The sequence below is a fragment of the Lepisosteus platostomus genome, chromosome 9, assembly GCF_059453375.1.
Source record: "Lepisosteus platostomus isolate fLepPlt1 chromosome 9, fLepPlt1.hap1, whole genome shotgun sequence".
Lineage (NCBI taxonomy): Eukaryota > Metazoa > Chordata > Actinopteri > Semionotiformes > Lepisosteidae > Lepisosteus > Lepisosteus platostomus.
In genome coordinates this window covers 28,591,480-28,613,624 of record NC_142619.1, presented here as the reverse complement: position 1 = coordinate 28,613,624, position 22,145 = coordinate 28,591,480, and the positions used below count along the sequence as shown (strand labels likewise).

At 39.8% G+C, this 22,145-nt stretch overlaps 1 protein-coding gene across 1 annotated transcript in view; it reads left to right on the top strand.

Moving 5' to 3' along the window:
• The window catches only part of LOC148654722 (ras-related protein Rap-1b), a 59,514-nt gene extending 43,700 nt beyond the window's left edge, over positions 1–15,814 (top strand). Inside the window, exons 3-8 of the mRNA XM_088644610.1 lie at positions 5,645–5,713; positions 6,537–6,593; positions 7,526–7,666; positions 10,446–10,589; positions 13,218–13,333; positions 14,411–15,814. Of these exons, the coding sequence (XP_088500736.1) occupies positions 5,645–5,713; positions 6,537–6,593; positions 7,526–7,666; positions 10,446–10,589; positions 13,218–13,304 (498 nt within the window). The 3' untranslated portion in view covers positions 13,305–13,333; positions 14,411–15,814. The remainder of the gene's footprint in view (positions 1–5,644; positions 5,714–6,536; positions 6,594–7,525; positions 7,667–10,445; positions 10,590–13,217; positions 13,334–14,410) is intronic.
• The last annotated feature ends 6,331 nt before the right edge of the window (positions 15,815–22,145 follow it).

The window sequence follows — 22,145 nt, the reverse complement described above, 5'->3', positions numbered from 1 at the left end:
GGAGTCACTTCTTTACACAAATGGTTATTAGAATCCCAATCAGCTTTCCAGCCATATTGTTGAAGCTGATACTCTAGGATCCTTCAGAAAATGGCGGGGTGTGATGTTTGGATCAGTTAGCTTCTAGCAGTCAAACATGCTAGGTGGGCTGAATGGTCTCCTGTGACTTGTGACCTTACTTTTAGTAATATAGTTTAACATGTTATCTGTGCATTTCTTTAACAATTCATGCTTCGATCTTTCACACAGACAGGTTCTTTATACACATGGGTAATTGACACAGCTTGGTTAACTTCCAACATATCAGGAAAGCAGTGAAGATTAGTACAATGATAATGCCTCTTATTCTGCTTAATATGACTTTTAAATTTTTTTTTATAAAAAGTATGTTATGGATATGAGATGGTCCAAAATAAATGAACTTTTCTTACTTTGACCTAAGTATTTTTTCCCTAACATCTCAGCGTAACAGAAATGTTAAAAGATTATGTTCTTATTTTCTTTCTCCCTGGCGGTATCTGTCTCTTGCACTTCGAATGACCCGTTAGGCGTTCTTGTGTTTTCGGTCTGGAGCAGGCTCTTTCCTACTCTGTGGTCCTCAAGCAGCTCTGAAACAGACTCGTTCGCCGTTCAGCATGTAGTTGTCACTGTTGTGCTGTTTAATTCTGTGAATAACTATTCTGAAACATTCTCAGGCCACTTTCAGTAGATTAAATGTTTGTGTCGTGCGCAAAAAGAGTATAAAAAATAACTGACTTGCTAATAAGAAATAAAGACAGTTTTACGTGAAGGGGGTCTGGCCCTGAATGTCTGGGGATGTCCCAGTCAGGATTGTGGGTCTGCAAACAGCTACACAGAATAGTCTGTCTCCAGCGTGGTAAATGTTTGCTGCACAGCCCAGACGTTCCCACAGCACCTGTTGTGTATTGAGTCAAACCACAGCCCTTAACACTGTTCCTCACCTTTTGAAGGGCAGAAGATTTAAATGGGATTAATGCCAGGCATTAGAGCCTTTCAGATATTTAAGATGGGCATATGAATAATGGATTCTTATTGTTTAAGCTTTTGAATTTAGTTTTAACATTATTGAAGCTATGTCAGTGCTGCTAATATAAATGTATTGTATGTCAGGCACTGCAGAAAAAACATATGCCATGCCCAGGAGGGTGGCATTAACTGTGTTACAGGCGAGGGCACAAAAAGACAGTGGTGGCAGTAAATAATTGCAAGATGACTGGTTAAGATGTGAAGTGCTTTTAAGTTCAGATAAAACTACGTGCAGCAACTTAAGATAGTCCCACTTTGCGCCTTGTATCCAGTGTTTGTGAGGAGAATGTAGGTAGAGCAGGGGGTTGGCGACTGTGTTCCGCCTTCAGGACTGAAGCACACACATTCATTGTGTGGGCTGTAGTCTCAGGTTTTGCTCCTGCTCTAATGACATCACATTATTCTTGTCTTTTAGACAGGAATTAACATGTTTTGATGGGGAAGCAGGATTGTGTGCCCAAATGTAAGCAGTAACCCATCCAATTGCTCTTCCATGGTAGCTCTTTGACACGTTGCACTAGCTGCTCCATATGCTAAAGTGATTCTCGGTGGTTGTCTGTGGCTTAGAAGACTTCAGTTTAACATTTTCAACTTCGCATCAGTGTCTAATTGCATTGAAACTCACGTAGCCCCCGCTCGTTAGCAGATGGAGTTTAAGCTCATATGTGGGCTTCATCAATTACAGTGACAGTGTCGGTTTTTCGAGGTGGGGAGTGGTGTGGGGGTCTCCCTTGGAGTTAAGAGACGATGCTGTGATTTTTCAGAAAGTGTCATCGAAGCGTCTCTCGAGAATGTGAAACATGCTCAGGGCGTGAAAAGAACACATCCACTCTCCTTCATCAAAGCTTACTTGCTTTGATTCTTCTTTATGAATCATTAGCTTTCATCATTCTGTTGTTTGTAAATTGTTTTGTTTTTCTTCTTTGACTGCATAATGTAGAAAGAAAAGCATTCTAGGCCCGACTCCTAGTATTAAGGGCTTCTAAAACCACATTGGTAACTGCAATAGCTCTGATCTAAGTGTACACCATGTTATACTGTAAATTACACCCTGACGACAGGCACTGGCTGATTAGATTAGGTCAAATTTGTTCATGTTTGAGACCTTATCACAGTAATCAGGCTTACACCCATGGTTACTGCACAAAGGACCTGGACAACTGGAAAATCAAAGAAAGAAACGACAGGTTTAAGAACCTGCATCAAAATTGCTATGAAGAAACCCCCAAAGTACAAATGACCAGGTATAATGGAACAATCTCTGAACAGACGTAGCAGAACGGGGTTTGTCACCTTAAGCAGTCTGTGGGATATGAAATAAATGCCATCTTTATTCTGCTCGCTATGCAGATTAAAGAGGAAATATGATGACGAGTACAATCTGATTCTTTAAGTTGGGGTGGAGGAGGACTGGGTCTAATGGCCTTTCTCAGGTTGTTAAATTGTTCTTATCTTCGTATGACATTAATTGCTTACCCATCTTGAAGTTAAGTAATAAAACATCTATATTATAACCCACTTCCATCGTAAACAATGTTTTTAGAAAACTGAATGTAAAAAATGTTCCACTTTTCCACTTTAAGCAGATCAAATGATGTATCACACTGCCCTCTTTCCCTCCATTTTTCCTTTCTTGTGAGTGGCTGTTTTTGTATCTTTTTGTGCATTCTGTTCATGTCAAATTTGTTCTAAAAAAAGGTACATCACTGAGGCAGGACACTTAATGGAACAAGGATATTAATCTGCAACAGCTGAAATGACTGGCTCCTAAAGGGATCTGTATTGCGAGAACAGCCTCCTCGTTTGTGAACGTTGTCGGCTCCCTGTTTCTTGTCTGAAGGTTTCTTTTATGTTCCTGTTTTTTTAAACTCCAGATCACAGACTTTTTTTGACAATGAGATCCATATGACAGTGAATCCCTGTGAATGATCACATGAGCTAATTGACCCAGATAGTTTCCCAATCCAGCCCCATGCAGGAAAACTGTCATCTTCTTGCGTTTACCAGACCAAAAACTAATTCCTGGCTCCCAGCTGATAGCCTCTGCCCCTTTGATTTGTTACATTGTGACTAGCCCATGTTTAGGTGTCAGGAGTACGTAACGCAGTGTAGACTGCTCCAGATGTTCCGGAGTACAGATCTGCTCCTGCCTGAATTTTAAACCGAACCTGAACAAGAGACCATTGAAATATTTTTTCAGGTGCTGTTGCCTTTTCCCACTTTTTCTGGGTAAAATGTAAAGTAGTATACATCCACTTCTCCGGTCCCTGCATTTATTAATATCTGTTGAAGTGTAAATCTAGCAGTCTTGTTGCATGATGGCAAAGAAACTTGCGGTTTAAATCTACCGCAGGACAGAGATTCAGGACGGCTGATCAACGGAAGGGTTTCACACTGGTTGAGCTTCGCGGCCTGGTCATTGTGAGCTTCAGCCCAGGTCATGTCACTAATTCAGCGCTGATATCGGCCAAGGTCTTCACTCGTCTTGTGAAACAGTGACTTGCAGTGACATCCAGGAGAGAGACCACTCATCCATTCAGTGCCACCTCTCCTGTAAAGGCTTTGTGAGGCCTGTCTTAGGAGAAGTAGCTCTGATGGGTCGTTAGCTCAGAGGAGTACATCTGCTCGTCCTCATTCTCACAGTTTGCATAGAGGAGTCATAACTGTGATCTGGAACAACCGGCAATAACAAATTGGATGGCTTTAGAAAAATCACATTTTTTCCCAAACTTGATCCGAGTGTAAGTACGAATCCTTTGTCCCCCAACTAGCTCTGTTGGTAGAGCATGAGACTCATAATCTTAGTGTAGTGGGTTCGCGAAAGAAAGGTCTGGCAATCTACTTCCTGCCATGAAAACTCAAAGGAAAGTGACGGGGGAAGTGTCCGGAGGGTTGCCATGAATCGATACTGAAGGCACTCAACCACCAACCACTAATTCTTTTGGGAAAGACTTTATGGTCTCTGATAGCAAAGTCAACTTTCAGCAACTTTCATTGGTGATGTGGAAAATGATAGGATTTTTAAGAGTTACGATTAATTTTACATATTTAAAACAGCACTTTTTGGGTCCAGTGTAGCAGTTCACCTCACAAATATTTTTTAAACAGAAAAGTTGCATTTTTCCTGTGTACTTTTTTTTTCCTGTGTAAATTTTAAGATTTAGAATACATTATGACTATTAAAGACATTTAAGTCTTCATCTGTTTGAGTGATAATCTCTTCATCACCACTAAGCAATTAATTTTATAATCTGTTAAAACTAAAACTATAGCACTGGTTCGTAGAAACAAATTTTAGTGTTTGATTTATCCCAGTCTACAACCTATGTCTGAGTCTCTCTCCCAGTTTGGCCGCCGAAGGTTTTTCTGTGTACTGTATATATTGTTAAAGGATTAAAACCTTTTAATAAAGATAAAGGCATGTTTTCTGTTCTGCTCCTGCTTTCCAGTCAGTGTGAGAATGTCAGAGTCATCTTATAGCAATGAATTTAAAAAGCTAGGTTTTTAAGTTGCTGAACCCACAACATATAAACATTAAATCTTAGCAAGCATGAAAAACCCTCAATGATTTCATTTCCTATGTGCTGGGAAACAGCGGTTTTGTCATTACTTAATAAATCTCATTCAATTGCACAAACTTTTGCCATAATTCCAGCTAGTGCATTTCTTTCTGAAGTATTTTTCAAGCAGTTTTGCAGTGTTCCTTGTCAGGGTTTTAAATGTTTTCAGGTAAAAATTAATACTAATTCCCATTCTAATTTTTATATAGTTTTCCATTAGAACAACAACATTTTCAGCAGAATTGTTAATTTAAAATTAATTTAAAGGCCTTTCAGGGCAGCGAAAGTAAAAACTGAAGCCTCCTCATCTGCTTCTTAAACTAAGTTTCTATAGCAACAGTGTGACTTGTAGCAGCTTGCTGTACGAGGTTCAAGCTGTCCTTTTGCTGACTTTACCAACAGAAGGGTTTTTAACTTCAGCTAAAATATCTTAATAAACTACCTGAATAAACAGTTTGTCTGCATTATTCTGGTGTTTCGTCTGATTAACTTGTTTTCAGTGGTACATACTGTAACTATTCATCAGAGATCTTTTCAGAATCTTATTCTGAGTAAATTTACAGAATGAAAAATTATTACAGCTTTACATTGATAAATCACATTTTCTTTGTGATGTGTAATACAGTATATACAACAGTCCCATATGCTGTTTTTCATATAGTCTTTTTGAGCTTTGCATTCACATACTGTATGAAATCAGCATACAGTATGAGATTTGTATCTGCAGATCATCATATTTGTATCTGCCTCTTTTAAGGGCTGCTTTTACTAATCCAAGTGAATTAAAATGCCACTCCAAAATTAGATGAGTTATACAATTAATTAGCCCAGTTTTCAATGTTTAATTTTTATATAGCATTTATTGGGCATTTCTGCATTGTGAAAGTTTTTAGCTGCTAGCAGGGGGTTCTGTGGCATACCTTAAAAGAGTATGGTAACGGTAATGGACTGGAGTTTTCTGTCTGTTTTGAATGTATTTTAAAGATTCTTTTGTTTTTTTTATTTTTTGTTTAACTTCTCTTTTGTTTTCCTTTCAGACTGTACAGTTTGTCCAAGGAATTTTTGTTGAAAAATATGATCCCACAATAGAAGACTCCTACAGAAAGGCAAGTGCAATATAAGTGCGGTTTGTGTATCAGTCGTTTGTATTTGCAAGTATTCTCAAAGGTGGAAGGTCAAAGGTTAGTCAACTTGCCACATTCACAGTTGCAGTACAGCTAATCATCTAAACAAAAAACGACCTTTATATTTTAAATCTGCAGTGATGAATCTTATACAAATATTTAATACAATTTGTTTCACTTTTGTGCACAACGTAACTATGGTTACAGGAAATTGCAAAGAAATTGTATTTGTACGATTTCACTGTATTTGTGGTCTGGTGACAGAAGATACTGATTTTTACCTACTATTGAAGTTAATAAGCATGTTCTGAAATCAAAAGGGTATTGGGTATTTTAACTGTTGTTTTGCTGCGTATGTTAATGTGTATATAATAAAACAATTGAGGGTAGACCAAACAGTTCTTGTGGAATTTCTAGGGGAGCAGGTCTCTTATATGTTGAAACAGTTTCCCGAACCTGCTCTCAGGCCTTTATTTGCCTTTATTAGATGAAGCCTCCAGAATCAAGTTTAAAATGAGCTGCATAGCAGACAAACAGTATGTGAGAGGCTGTGCCTTTTATTACCCTCAGAGAGACATCATTAGTCGCAATAACAGACAACTGACTCACAACCGCCCTGTCTCCATCACTCCTACTGACCCTCATTATATGCCACTTCATTGAAGCTTTATTTAGCTTTAAACAGATCTTTGTTCTTAAAAGATAGATTAATGGCTTGTTTTGAGAAGGACAAAAAACACCTTTTAATCAGATGTCAACACTGTCTTAGTTTGTTGCTAACTTTTGTTTTTTACATCTCTTTTAGCAAGTTGAAGTAGATGGACAGCAGTGTATGCTTGAAATTCTGGATACAGCAGGAACGGTAAGAGAAAGGGAAAAGAGCTGCTGGTCTGATGGAAATAGGATTAGGCTGTAGTGACTGCAGTGCCCAGAAAGTCACAGGGCCGGAGTTTTTGAAGTGGAAGTCGAGGCGCATGAAGTTTGGAAATTGGCAGATGTCTTGGGGACGCTGGGAGCCATTTCTGACAGTGGGCGGAAGAGGAAACCTGGCCAGAGATCTGTAGAACTGTGAAGGAAGAAGTCCTGATCATATCCTGTTCCCTTTTGTTGATGGACATTTCCTGGCAAGGGGACAGACAGCATGTCAGATGGTAGAGCGCGATATTAAAGCTAGTGCACATTACCTGTATATCATGTCTGCACTGAGGCTTTGAGTAGTGTCATTAAGGCAGAGCATTTCTGCTACTGGCACAAAAGGGATCTCTCTGTTATAAGGGCAGGTCTGCACATTTGTCAAATAGGACATAGTGGTGGAGATAATGATGAGTTTTGACTGAAAAATGAGGATACCTAAACAGGATTTATTACTTTTATTCTGCCTGTCTTTGTTGTTAAATCTCGGCTCCTCATAAACTAAAGTCCTTTATTCCATGTTTTACCTTTAGTCACTCAGTAGGAGGTTAATAAACTGGAATGGAGTTTCAGATCTATGTTTTCTAAGAAGTGTTAGTTTGTCGCTCCCTAATTACAGTAACTAGTAATGAGTAGAATAATGTTGTGGGCCTATGTGGGCTGTTAACATTGAAATCTGTAAAACAAGATTCACTGAACGCTGAGGTGCTCTTCTGCTAATGAAGTATCTTATTAGCTGTGTATTTTGCCTGTCTGTGCCTGTATGGCAAACAGCATGAAGCTGAGTAACAGAATGCTTCCCTTGGGAGCTGCACTACCCCTGCAAGCTCTCTATTACACACAGACGTTGGGTTGCTCTTGACTCTCTGCTTTCTTCCACAGGAACAATTCACAGCGATGAGGGACCTGTACATGAAGAATGGCCAAGGGTTTGCATTAGTATATTCTATAACCGCACAGTCCACGTTTAATGACCTACAGGACTTGAGAGAACAGATCCTTCGAGTCAAAGACACTGACGATGTGAGTCAATGCCTGGAAAGGCCTTGTCCTCAAGCTATTCAGTACCTGAGAAAAGGAAGAAGTGATTCTGGTTAATGTTCTGTAAGAGGCTTCCTGTTTGATCTCCCAGCACAGTGGCCAAGTCCATTCTAGTCCTTTTAGAAAGGCAAATAATTATTCCCTCTGTTCAACAGCTAGTAACAGCAGTTCTGATCAAAAAAGAAAACTGTGAACTCTTTTTAGGTTCATTTTAATTTTTAGTTTTTATTTTGCAGTGCATATTTGCCTCATAAAATAAAAAATCAAATTAAACATTCCTTTGTATTTTTTAACTAATGTGTAAAGTCTATTGTGTGGTTGCCAACAGAAATAGACCTTGTGAAGCTGTAACGTTGCCCATTGTCCGGTTAAAACGCAGATGAGCTGAAAATGTTTCATAACAGGAAGAGGGTGGAATAGTTGTCAGTTCAGTTCAGTCTATTTTTGTCTTCCCTCTTACAGATGCCTTTCACTGAAAGCAAATGATATCAAGACATCTGTAAAGATGAAAACTAGGTTGCAGTTTGCCTAATGGTTATTGAACTTTGCTGGTAAAGCAATAAAGTGGGTTAACCATGTTCAATAACGTGCACGCCCTTAGATATTGCAGCATATATACATCAAATGTTTTGTACGATGAGCCAGAATATTACATAGTTTAACCTCGCATTTGATTTCCTTTGTGGTGGGTGTTGTCCTGTGCAGCATGACTGTGAACATTTTTCACCACATGAGTTTCCTTTCCCATATCAGCTGTACCAGTAAATAGAACCCATTGAGTGTGTTTTGCCAACAAACCTTTTATCACTTTAAAGGCACTATTATTGATTTGTTTTCAGGGGATTTTCTGTTTCTTGGGTTGACACCCAAAGAACATCAAAATAAACGTAGGGGAGGCTCTCCTGGGTGGCACTATCAACCCAGAGCGCCTATTGAGCCCCGTGACCCAGAGGTCACTAGGCTGAGCCTAGGACACGTCACTCAGCCACTGCGACTGGGATTCCTCATGTGACCGCGCAGGGCTGATAGGTTAGGGCTGGGGTTAGCCAGCCTTCAGGTAAACAGTAACTCCTGTGACTGCCAGGAGCCTGGCGCCCCCAGAGACGCACTTCTTCAGTCAGTACTAACCCTCCTGTCGGGGGCTGTGGGGCCTGCGGCGCGTCAAATGGCAAAAGACTTGCTTGGGCGTGTAGAAGCAGCACGTCTGCATATCTCGTTCTCTACCAAGCAGTTTTAAGACCTGGCTCTCCGGCAATTCCAAAATGGCTTCCCAAAATGGGAGGGGTTGTATTCAACAGGATCTTGCACAGTTCTTAAAATCTATATTAAAACACGGCAGTGACGCAGACATCTTGTGGCACAAATATTCGAAACGGAACAACCGACATTTTGACACATGCTGATATTTCTGAATGAGTTCTGCACACTGTGGAAGCAGTCGCACTGGCAAGTTGTGTACAGCTTTGAAGATAATATTGGCTAGTGTCTCTTTGAATTACAAGACAGACATAGTCAAACCTGGAGATAAAAAAAACTTAGGGAAAAAAAATTGGTTTAAGCTTGTGTTAATGTACCCATTTTTCTTATATATTGCTGTTTAGAGTAACAGACGTCTGTGTTGTCTTTTTTTTTATTAAATCAGAAGTGCTTCCATGCTTAGTTTGCTCTAATATGACTTTCTGTACCCTTCTGCTCAGAGGAAAAGAGGGATTTGGTTTGCTGTTCTTAATTCAGCATCCGAACTGAAACTATCCAAAACCGAAGTAATCATTAAAATCGTAATGCCAGTTGTAATCGGCTATTATAACACCACTTCTGCACTGCCATAAGACAGAAGATTAAAATTGCTGGTTAAAATCTGTTCACATCACAGTCACTGTTTTAATCCATATGCTTATAATTTCAGTGAATCTTTTGCAGCACTTGTACTAGTTGGGTACTATCAATGAAAAAGTAAATTATACTTGAAGTGGAGAATTCTGTTTTATTACTTTGATAACTTGTAATCAACACAGTCCACTTTGCATGTACAGTGGTTTAGGGATCACAGTTTCCGTACCGTCTTGTATTTTCACTTGACAAAGTGAGGTAAATAGCAGGAGGCTGTTTTCAAGCAGGGTGGCTAATGAATTATTGTGCTAAGGCAAAATCTTTTGAAGCGAACCACCTGGATTGACTGAATTGCACAGCTAACAATAACTTTCTTGCGATGGACAGTGAAGGCCTAAGAATTAGTACTATTGTCCTGCATCCTCACCTTTTTCATTTGAAAGCAGGAGGCAACAGGGAATGTTGGTTAGGCATCTGGATCACCACGGGGTCATGGGTTTCCTGCTTCAGTGCAGTCATTGCAGTTTTGCTCTTGACTAAGTTGCTCCACTGCAATTTTGCACTCTACCTATCTAATAATGGGTGCCAGATGGTGATCAGATCCTGACTGCTCATGCAGAGGTGAAGCAAAAGAAGAGCTTATTCAATCTCGATTTTCTTTTTACAGTTTGTGTATATCTTATAGCTTGATATACATCAACGAATATCGGGGGAAGGTTAAGACCAAGATGACAGGAAAATTAAAGAATGCAAGTTGAACTAGGACAGTGTCTGGTATGGACTTCCATACTGTATTATAGTGCTGCCATGATGTCTCTTTGACTTATTTTCTATTCCATGTGCTTTCGGTCTCATTTTTTCTTTGGTGTTGAATAACATGCTTTTATATGTCTGTTGTACTCACAAGTGTTATTTCTTGGTGGTGTTTCAGGTGCCAATGATCCTGGTTGGCAACAAGTGTGATTTGGAAGACGAGCGAGTGGTGGGCAAGGAACAGGGACAAAACCTGGCCCGACAGTGGAGCAACTGCGCCTTCCTAGAATCTTCGGCAAAGTCCAAGATTAATGTTAATGAGGTGAGGCCTGATTGAGATAGTTTCCTCCATCATTTTCTTTTTGAGCCTAGAAAGTAAAGGCTTGCGCGTTTTACAGTTCTGTCAAGGATACTGGTAAAATTGTACAGTAACAGAAGTTTTTGCATTTCACATTATCTCTTCCGACTTTGTTCTGCGTGAGGCTGAACGTTCTTTTTGATTTTGGACTGATTTGTGGATGGTTGAAATTGGACCAAGTTGTGGTCATATCAGGTTCATGTTAAAATAAGGCTCACTATTGTTTGCATGTGGCACCACAGGGCCTGGCCTACAGTTCTGTGTGGCTTCCATTGTCTCTCAGCGACGTCCCTTGAGCGAGCTTGAGTCATCTTCGTCCGCGCATAGAAGACGTTTGTTATAAAGGCGTGTTTCATGCCGCAGGACTGAACTGTCAATTCTTTTCGTTTGTGAATATGTTTGGCAAGGGAGGAAGGCTTATGGAACATTTCACTTGCTGTTTGCAAGCCCGACATGAAAAAACAATGTATTTGACTGCCCCCTAGTTTGTCAGTTGATCATTTCTGTTGACCTGTTTAACATCATACTGATGCACGTCAAAAATAATTCATCGTTGCTTGTGAGACCTGCTTTCTCCAGATACAATCAGCACAGGCTTCACGAGTGTTGTCCCTACCAGCGTATCAGGAGGTAGTTGGCCATCTGGAAACTCGGGGAATGTGGGGTTTAGACTTTGTTGAGTCCAGGTTAATGTTCTTAAGCTAGGTTCATGCTGTGTTCTGATCTCTCTGTTATTAGAGAGCAAAAAGCCTCTTAAGGTTGTCTCATCTCCTTCTGACATCTGCCAGGACTAGGAAAAAAATCTCTCCCAGAGTAATTTCTGTGTGATAAAACCTTCTATGTGAATTCAGACCTTCAGGTGAATGGTTCCTGGAATAGTATATCCTTTGCTCAAGTTGAAGTTCCTTTAAGCTGGAACAAAGGGATCATTCCTTTTTTTTTGCCAATGATTTTTGCCCTTTGTGGAATTTCAGGCCAGTAATGCACTCTAACATGAAAAAGAAACCTCACTTTATATGTGTGTTTTTAAAAAGCAGGGATACGATTTAATTCTTTTTGGCATCCTTTAAATTATTTGATCATCTATAACAGACCATGATACACTTGAGTTACATTGCTGCATAAGTATAAAATCACCAAATTAGTGAAAGTAGATTTGGGTACTGTTGATGAGGCGGTTTAACCTGTTAAATGTTAAGCTTGGTGAAAATTAAGAAAAAAACACAGAAAGGTACCCATATGCCTGTTTATCAGTCAAACGGTGTCTCAGTGCCACCGATGTGTTGAAGGCTGGACTGAGCCAGCGTCCTGCTACTCACAGTCTGGGGTGCCCACAGCCCATCAGTGATCTGGGAAACCACGGGTCCAGGTACCTCACGAGATTCAATACATCATCATGCTCTGTTGCTCTGTTTTTGTCATCATTTTCACACCACGGGATCTACTGCATCTGAAACGCCATCGCAGCAAGTGATTGACAGTATTCTGACTGCACAGCACTGTATTGACCTGGACCTCATTAGCTGGCCTTCCTGCAGACATGTAACCATTCCAGGAAGAGACTGTAAGGCATTATGTGTCTTGCGTAGCATCCAGTTTCTTGCTAATGTAACCGTTACACTGTGGCAGTCAGCTTGCCATACTTAAGTGCCGTTGAGCTTGTGTGGGATGATCTGGAGCAACATGGCAAAGTCGAGTAGAGATCGGTGAACAGGCACAAGGTTTTTAAAATCCCACAAGACCACATATGCAACCTGATGTAAAACGTGCATCATGGCTGTTCAGCCTGTATTGCTTCCAGAGGTGGTCGTACACACTAGTTGGCTTTACCTTTCATAGTAGACCTCTGTTGGATCGGCCCTGCTGCTGACAAATGTTAATCAACATCAACTTTGTTCAATAAAATGTTAGTAAACGAAATACATTTATTTTTTACTGACATCTCGTTACATTTGTTGCACTCATATTTTTCATTCAACGGTTATATTTGCAGGGGCAGTGTGTGTATTAGTTGTTATGACTCTGGACTTTAAACTGGGAGGTTGTTGCTTTAAATGTATGCTACGACACCACTTGAGCAAAGAACTTTGTCCCGAATTGCACTTTTCCTTCCAGCTGTATACATGGGTACTAGTATTGCTGGAGAGTAATCCTGCACTAGACTGGAATTCCAGTTGGTGAGGAGTCGCACACAGTACTGAGTCTTAACTAAAGAAACTGGGATGAGCCTCTAGACTCTGGCGTAGGGAAAAACTATTAAATGCAAACTATGTGCACCTTTGTGTATTTTCTGCAAATGAGGAAATTTTCTTTTGCCTATAAAAATGTAATGGTAGCTTTGTTGAGAGTCTTTAATGGGATAAGAGGACTTCGGGCTGTCGGCAACATTGTCGGTTAAACACAGATGCTGTTCAGAATACACAAGACCACTTGGTAATGGACAGATCCTTATTTACTATGGATTACTTGCTGCATGAGGGGGTAATTACAAATATGCATTGCAAGCCCTTACCCTAAGTGAGAATTCGCTTCTTAGATCTTTATAGATCTCTTACCTCGGCAGTATTTTAATATAAATGCTCTTGTTTACAGATCTTCTATGACCTGGTTCGACAAATCAACAGGAAAACCCCAGCACCTGGGAAAGCACGCAAAAAGTCAAATTGCCAGCTGCTTTAATACACAGGTGTACTGTAGCTCTGAGCCAGGTGAGTGCAGAATAACTGTGCTGCTGTACTGTCAGGCAGGTGCTATGTGAGCATGTGGCACATCATCACACCAGACCCTTTAGAATGGCAGATAGCCATATGTCTCTAATGAGTCTACAAAAATACTTAGTGTAACAGTCATAATTGTGAATTGTAAATCTTAATATTACAGCAGGTGTTTTGACAGTTGAGGATCACTTTTCTGCCTCTGCTGGTTGCAATGCCATGTGTTCAGGGAGCCCCCTGATACCTGCAGAGCATGTTTTTTGGTCCGGTCATTTTCAGTTCTGGAAGTGACCACAGTGCTGGACTGCCACTCTGGAAGGGTTACTGAGAAACCTAAGTATTGTGTGTCAAATACTGTGTACTAAAAGCCCGTTACACCCTCCAGAAAGCCCAGCGATACAAGGTTGTCATGAATTTCCATTTTGTTTCTTGGCATAAAAAGTGGTACATCTATGCTAATTCTATGACAGATTGTATGTGGCCTTAGGGCATCAATAGCTGAACGTGCTGATTTTTTTCGTCAATGAATTGGAATTTTTTAAAGCTCTGTCAGATTAAAAGCAAATCTTTCAAGTTTGATAGATCTCTGCTCAGGCGACTTTAAGAATGGGAAACTGTTTCCTCCTATTAAGAGTAATCATCCTGTGTTTTTCTTGCCTCTGGTGACCTGTATGTGCTGCCAAAGTTAAGTCCCAAGTGTTTGTTTAAATGGAACACAAATCCCTGCCCACTTCTAGGCCTGCAAGCCTTTAAGGATGCAGTGTTTTGGTGAGACGCTGAAAAACGTCTGGCATCTCAGCAGCCTATACAGCTCCTCTCTTCGCAATTCATGAAAAGTAATGCATCAGAATTTTTTGAAGGGCCTAGTGTCACCCTTGGGCCATCATTTGCTTACCATAGTAAAAACATTGATGTGCAACGAAGTCCTCCTTGGAAATAAAATCTTCTACCAATCTTATCTATTACATCCATATACGGCTTATAATATTTGGTCAATCATGTGCCTTCATCAGCATTGCAATGCTCAGATATGAACTCCCCACATTAATTCTCCTTTGCCTTCCATTGCAGGTCTGATAAACTGCTGTCTTTTGCAGCAGTGCCAGCATTCCAACTTTACTAAACCTAACATCGAATGGACTTTCCTGCGTGGTGATGCCCTTTAACAAAAATGGATTAAAAGCTACTACGTCAGTTTTTGCACATAGATAACTGTAATCACTCTCCAGTATCGCAAGAAAGAGATTTTTTTCTTATATATATTCTAACTGTATGCAACTGAAAAAGATCCAGAGCCTACACACAGTATTATTTGCTAACGGAGACGCCCTCCTTCAACCAATGTTGTAAATGTAAGAAACTGATGTATAACTATACTGTATACATTGCCCGCATTTGCGTTGGCAGGTATAACGATGTAATATTTATAAGCACCACTATTTTAGCAAAAGAAAGAGAAAGTCCAAAGAGCTCCCATATAACCTATTTCATACAGTTAACTTTGCTCCTTTGGTATTTTGTATCTTTTTTTCCCTTGTATTTTCTTCTATTTTTTTTCTTTTTTTTTTAAAGATTTACTAGATTGTTTGGTTCTACCAAAATGCTTTATTGCAACAGCTATTAATATGATTTTATCTTAGGAAAACCTGTGGAAGCAGTGATTTCTGTGTATGGAAAAAATATCTAATGGTTTTCTGTCACTATTACATTGTCTTTAGCCTAAGATGTTGCCTTCAAATATCTGTTAGTTTTCAGGAGAAACCAACTGAAACCATGTCAACCTTTTATTCTGTGTATGTTTGTTTACATAGGGAACAATGTTAATAGATGTTTGTACAGTGGGGATCTACAACAGGAAGACTATATTTTAAAATGAGGGTTTTTTTTAAGGAAATAAAAATGACCGTTTCATTTGTTAGTCATTCTTCATGCTTCTGCCCCTGTAGATTCTCACTGTATTCCCCTTGCTTGCTCATGCATATGTTGTAATTGAGGAAAAAAAAACAACCAAATATTCAATCCCGTTAGTAAATTGCCTGTTAGTGATTGTTTTCACCTGTGTAATATTTGGGTTGAGATGTTTCTTGGTGGACAAGTACTGTGGATGTCAGTAGTGAATGTTGGAACTAATTTTAATCAAGTGTAATTGGTTACAGGGCGCAAGTTGCAATGCGTAACTTTTGCTGATTTATTTAAGAATGCCTTGTTGCTTTGTATGCATTAACTCCTGGATGTAAAGATCATGTGTATATGTCCAATACAAGAGCCACAGTATTTGTAATGCAACATCTGCTTTGGGGTGGCCAAATGTAAACTAAAAAGCCTTAATTAAAGTGGTGCAATTTTGTATAACCTAGCATCTGTAGTTCAATAAATTGGATTGCCATGCAAGGGCTTGCAGTAAAGATGATCTGCCACTTGAATGTTTTGTGTATTGTTTTAACAGTGCTAGTAAATAAATATTGGTTTAACTTTTTTAAATGTAATGCTTGTGTGCATTCTGGAATGACCAACAGGCACTTCAGTATAAGTCAAGATCTTGCTGCTCATGAACAGGTAAGAGTGAGTCATCCTGTAAATAAAAGTTTGAAAACCTCTTCAGATTTAACCTTTCCATGGTTCATTTATCATGTCCTGAACAATTTCCAGTTACGCACAAAAATAATATAAATAGTAATGTTAAGATCTTAAGTGTTCCATTTTGCATTATAGAACTAATGTATTAATCTAGTATGTCACCACAGTGTTCCATAAGTATTTTATGGTGGGTAGCTGCATCAGCAGGCGTAGGCTGCTGATGCAGCTTATAAGGAACAAGTAACAGGTTTATTCCATACTGAAAAGAAAAGAAACGCAATGTTTCGGCTGTGGAGCATGTGTGGAGTGCTTACACCCAAAGAAGGCTCCACAGCTGAAACTTTGTGTTTCCTTTCTTCTCTTTTCAGCATGGACTAAACCTATGACTTGTTCCTTATAAGTATTTTATGTTTGCCATCTCATCTTGAACATGGTGTTTTTAGGTCAGAATGCAAAGACATGTGTCATGTACAAAATGTATTATGGTAAGCTTTATCTTGCCTTGCCTTAGTTCTGTATCAAATCCTTTTGATGTGGTTGTGTATATTTTATGGCAGTTCTAGCCAAGTCTTTTGTTTTATAATTTTGAACTAGAGGTATGAGGACTTTGAACATAAGGCCCAAAACCAGTATTATGTAAATGTTTTTTTCATTTTGATGTTTGTTGACTTAAGCCATCACTTAATTATCATTCATGTTTGATGGTTTTAAAGTCATGATTGCAAGTCATTATAAGTTCCTATTTTTAGTAGTTTTAAAACCTAGAAGTACGTGACTTACCATCACTGATCTTAGCATCAATCTGCTAAAAACGAAACTTCTGGGTTTGTCTGCGAGTATGTTTTTGATGCCTCTGTCCTTTCTCACTCCAACTACATTCTTTCCTTTGACTCAGTTATTCTTTGTAAAAATATTAAAACGAAGTACGGAATAACAAATGGTTTACTATCTTTCTGTTAACAACAGAAGAGCAAAATAATTCCTTTTAATTTACATTTATTTCAGAGGTAATTTAACTTTATAGTCACACAAACATGTTACATTTTGTTTCCAAGATTGACTAAACTGGCACTGACTCATCCAATGTCATCCATGTAAAAACAGGCAACAGATTTAGATTTTAAGAAACAAAAGTTAGAATTGAAATAAGACCATTCAGCCCATCTAGACAATCTGGTTGCTAGTAGCTAATTGATCCAAAGATCTCATTCACCTTTTACTAAAGATGGAGCATCCTTATTTAATAATAATAATAATTGCTTACACTTATATAGCACTTTTCTGGACACTCCACTCAAAGCGCTTGACAGGTAATGGGGACTCCTGTCCACCACCACCAATGTGCAGCATCCACCTGGATGATGCGACGGCAGCCATAGTGCGCCCGAACGCTCACCACACATCAGCTATCAGTGGGGAGGAGAGCAGAGTAATGAAGCCAATTCATAGAGGGGGATTATTAGGAGGCCATGATTGGTAAGGGCCAATGGGAACTTTGGCCAGGACGCTGGGGTTACACCCCTACTCTTTTCGAGAAACGCCCTGGGATTTTTAATGACCACAGAGAGTCAGGACCTCGGTTTTATGTCTCTTCCAAAGGACAGTGCCTGTTTACAGTATAGTGTCCCCGTCACTATACATGGACCGCAGGGTGAGCGCCCCCTGCTGCCACCACTAACACCTCTTCCAGCAGCAACCTTAGTTTCACAAAGTGTTGTGGGAAGTCTGGATACAGTTCTTCTATCCACAGCCTAGTTCTTATTCCAAATACACACATTTTCTTGAATGCCTGTTACTTATAATTTCAGAATCTGTTTCAGAACTCTTCTGAACATATTTAATATTGGGGTGGAATACCTTCAAGGGACATCTGATTGCTGCTTCAGGGGGTGGGGGTCAGTAGGTGGCACACTTTCCTCTAGACCAGTATTGGGACACTATGTAATGCTGTAAGGTACTGTGGACATTAAACTGATGTCTTGACTAGTCATTGAAGAATCCGTGGCAGAGCTTGTCAGAAAAGGAGTGTAAACCCTTCTGTCTTGGCACCCTGAACTTGCACAGACAGCCTCCCTAAAGTTCCCCTGTAATTCAAATGGTGAATCACTTTCTCTCTTCTTCAAATGATCTGTGTGGTGGAACTGCCGTCTGTCAAGTAGGTGGGAGATGCACTTTGGTGCTGGATGTAGGGACCCCTCCTATGTTTGAAATATGCTATACAGTATATGAAAAGGGCTTGTGTGATGACCCATCTTTTCTTAATCTACACTGCTTAATAGCTAGAATCCTATTGCTGTATAGATCACCTAGTTCAGTTTTAGTTTCCATACCCATACATATAACAGAAGTATGACTTATTGGTCTATAATTATTCAGCTCAGTTTAGTCACCTTGTTAAGGATGACAGGATGGGCCTTGTGAGCAATTTTCCAGTCAGTGGGTATTGCCCCTTTCCTCTGTGGCTGTTGGAGGAGTTACCAGCCTGTGAGTCACATCTCTCATTTCAAAAGTACAATTTATCGAATACATTCAGGCCCCAGAGATTTTAAGTACTGCTTACACTCTCTTCTTGTGAATACCATTTAACATGCGACTTCCTTTGCTCAGCCTGAGGCATGAGGTCAAATTCTTCCTCACTGAATACCTGAGTGAAACATTTGTTTAATTAGATGAGTCATTTCCCTTCAGTGTCTAATTGGTGTCCATTTCACCTTGTGAGGAACTTTCCTTTTTCCTTGACTGTTCTGGTGCTGTTAAAATACAGTGAATGACCGTTTTAATTTATTAACCTCCTCTTGGTTATATTTGTATTGAGATGTGATTCAAAAGGAATCCGATCGCATGACTTGTGTGAGCTCAGACGTGTCTGAAACTCGGTTCCAATGGGGATCTGCTCTTCCCGTGCTGAGCAAGCGCTCCTCGACGACTCAGCGGGTGGCTTTCTTTAGTGTCTCCGGGTGTTGTAGTGCCCCCAACTGGCAGTTCTGTCATTCAGCCTTTGGGAGGAGCCAGTCGCCTGTTTTCAATGCTAGCTTTATCGTCCCATTTGGGGAAATTCATTTTACTGCACATATACCCCACCCATCTACTCCCACCACCACCGTGGTAACGGATAAGGCGCACTTGGGAAAAATATCGAAGATATTAAATATACATGAAGCCTACTTCAACCCCTCGCCAAATATTCCGACTCTAGTCCTGAAAGTTGTGTATTGGTATGGAAACACGTTTCTTTCAATTTATATCATTTGGAACATTTCCAGTGAGTAGAGTATTTCCACCAAGAATTACTTTAGAAAGCACGAATTCCCTAATACATAATGTTTTAGATTGATTTAATTTATGCTGAAATGAAATTAAAGCTTATTTATATGTAAAAAAAAACAGCCGTGAAATGTAGTTGGATGCTATTGCAGTCAATTACACCATCTGGATCTACACCGAATGATTTACGTAAATTGGTGTCTTACTTTTTTCCTCATTATTTTCTCGATGGGGGGTCTATTTTTAGTTCTATTCAATTATTTTAATCACAAACCACCCCTCTGTTGATTGGTATCTTATTCTGCACCTATAAAATTACTTTTCTTAACGCTCTTTAATCTTTCTTTGCATCTCGGAATGCGTAAGGTAAACAAAATTGGACTGCAAAAATGCAAAACGTACTCAGCGTTCCTCAAAGAGGAACACTCTTTGATTTGTCTAGTAATCCCTTTACCGAAGGCTGCTACCATAAAAATATGTGAAACTCAGCCGAAAATCAAATACACCCAGCACTGCTGTGGCGTGTGGCTTGGATGTTTGGTAATAAGGGACTGCGAACTATGCATATGTCCATTTCTGCTTTACTCGATACTTCGTGTAGCTTATTCCTAGGTATTACCCTTCCCGATCTCATTCCTCTGGCAATGCTGGAGTCGCCAAATGAATCTAATTGAAAAAATTCTTAATCAGTCTGAATCCTCTTAAGAACACGGAGCTGACAAATCAATTCATTAAACAGTCTGCAACTGTGTGCTGGAGCCTGCATAGCTGGCAGACAGCAGATGTGTCTCTTCAGACGAGATGGAGAGCCTGTTGCTGTGTATCGGTCCCAAAGACGAGCTGAGCTGGGCTGGGTGTTACTCCCCCTCTAAACAGAGAGCAAAAAGGCCGCTAAAGCATGTCTGGACACTTCTTGTGCAACGTGACATCCTGAAATAGGTTTTGCTCGTAGGAGTCGTGTTCTATTTTGAGTTGGAAGAATAAAGGGTTGCGTCTGGGTTATTTTGTTTTGTTTTTAAACTAGGACAATAGCCTTGTTCAGAAAAGTGCCCACAAAGAGTGACATACTGTATTAACCTTTTCTACTAAACAGTGGTACACGCTTATAAACATTATTACATTCATGCAGCCATTCAGTGTATCGTTTACCATCGCGTTCACCATCACATTTCAAGATAAACTTATGCAAGTTTACAGAATAAATATTTTGTGGAGGAAAAGTTGAAAAGCAGCATTTCAGTGTAGCCTAAATATTTATTTTCTGAAGAAATGTTCTCAAAACTGCCATTACAGAAGTTTAAAAAGATTCCCTCTCCCCCCTCCCCCCATCCATTATTAGCCAAATGGAAATGTCAAAATGGATTGGTACCTTCCTAGAGGGGGAATGACAAGTGCACAACAAGACAATTTTGGACATGTTAGTGTTAAACGTAGTGTTAATGCGTGCGCAGCTATAGGCTTAGGAGCTGCGAAGGAACGAGTCCGTGCTGAAAAGGTTAAAAAAAAAGCACAGAACTCCCGAAATGTCACAGGAAGACTCCACACCTGAAACATTGAGTTTTTCTTCTCTATTTTCACTTTACAGAGCTTTAATGAATTCTGTTTGTTTTTGTGTGTGTGTGTGTTATTTATTAGATTGTCTTCGTTAGCCTCTACATGCAACGTTGTGCCTGCCTAGTTGTAGAGCTGGCTTCGTCTACAGAAGTTTCACATTACTTCTTTCTACCCACCCTTTTCATACAATGACTAAACCCCATGTGTGTGTCAGAGGACAACATGACAGCGTGGTGCATGGACTTCATGCAGTTTGCCAGCACAAATGTGTTTCTTAGAAATAACTCTGCATACCGTTCGTGCCTATTGTGACAATAGGAACACTTGAATCTCATGCTTTTCTGCACTGAAGTCTAACAGAAAACTACACCTTCGGATGAGACATAAAACCAATGTCCTGACTCTCTGTGGTCATTAAAAATCCCAGGGCGTTCCTCGAAAAGCCTAGGGGTGTACCCCGGCGTCCTGGCCAATTTTCCCATTGGCCCTTACCAATCATGGCCTCCTAATAACATCTATGAATTGGCTTCATTACTCTGCTCTTCTCCTCACTCTGCTCTCCTCCCCACTGATAGCTGATGTGTGGTGAGCGTTCTGGCGCACTCTGGCTGCCGTCGTATCATCCAGGTGGGGCTGCCATTGGTGGTGGTGGAGGGGAGTCCCCATTACCTGTAAAGCGCTTTGAGTGGAGTGTCCTGAAAAGTGCTATATAAGTGTAAGCAATTATTATTATTATTATTATTATTATTATTATTATTATTATTATTATTATTATTATTATTATTATTATTATTATTATTATTATTACACATTAAAGCACTGTGGCCAAAAGACAGCACTTCAAGGGCAATCGTGTAACTTGTGTGCGTGCTGACTTGCCACGAGCAATGATTTGAAGGCTACAGCTGTCCTGAAAGGGGTCTAGTAAATTGTAACAGAAGGCCGCTGTGAATCTCTACAGTAGGACCCAATGTCTACTGTATTCTGAATCAGACACCCACCTCTGTCCTTAAACCAAGAACAGGATTTTCTTCTTTCTCCCAGCGCTTCTGGATCTTTTTTAACATTTGTTGATCACCGAATAGTAACCTAATTATAAGACGAAGTAACTTAGATTTTGACCATGAAGTCTGGATGTAGTCTACATGCCGTACAAATTGTAAAAAGCTTCCTGGGACATTCCCTAAGTCGGTTATTGCTTGATATGAAAGGTGCAGAATACGGTTTCTTGAATTTATCACCATTTGGTGCGAACCCTCGAAAAGAAGTTTAGCAATTTGAGCTGGAAAAAAATAATAAACCGTATTTGTATTGTGAATTATTTTTTATTCATATGTTTTAAACAGTTCATCACTATCGGGGAAAGAGTCCTACTGGTCCAAAAAACTCATTACACTTTCTCATTAAATAC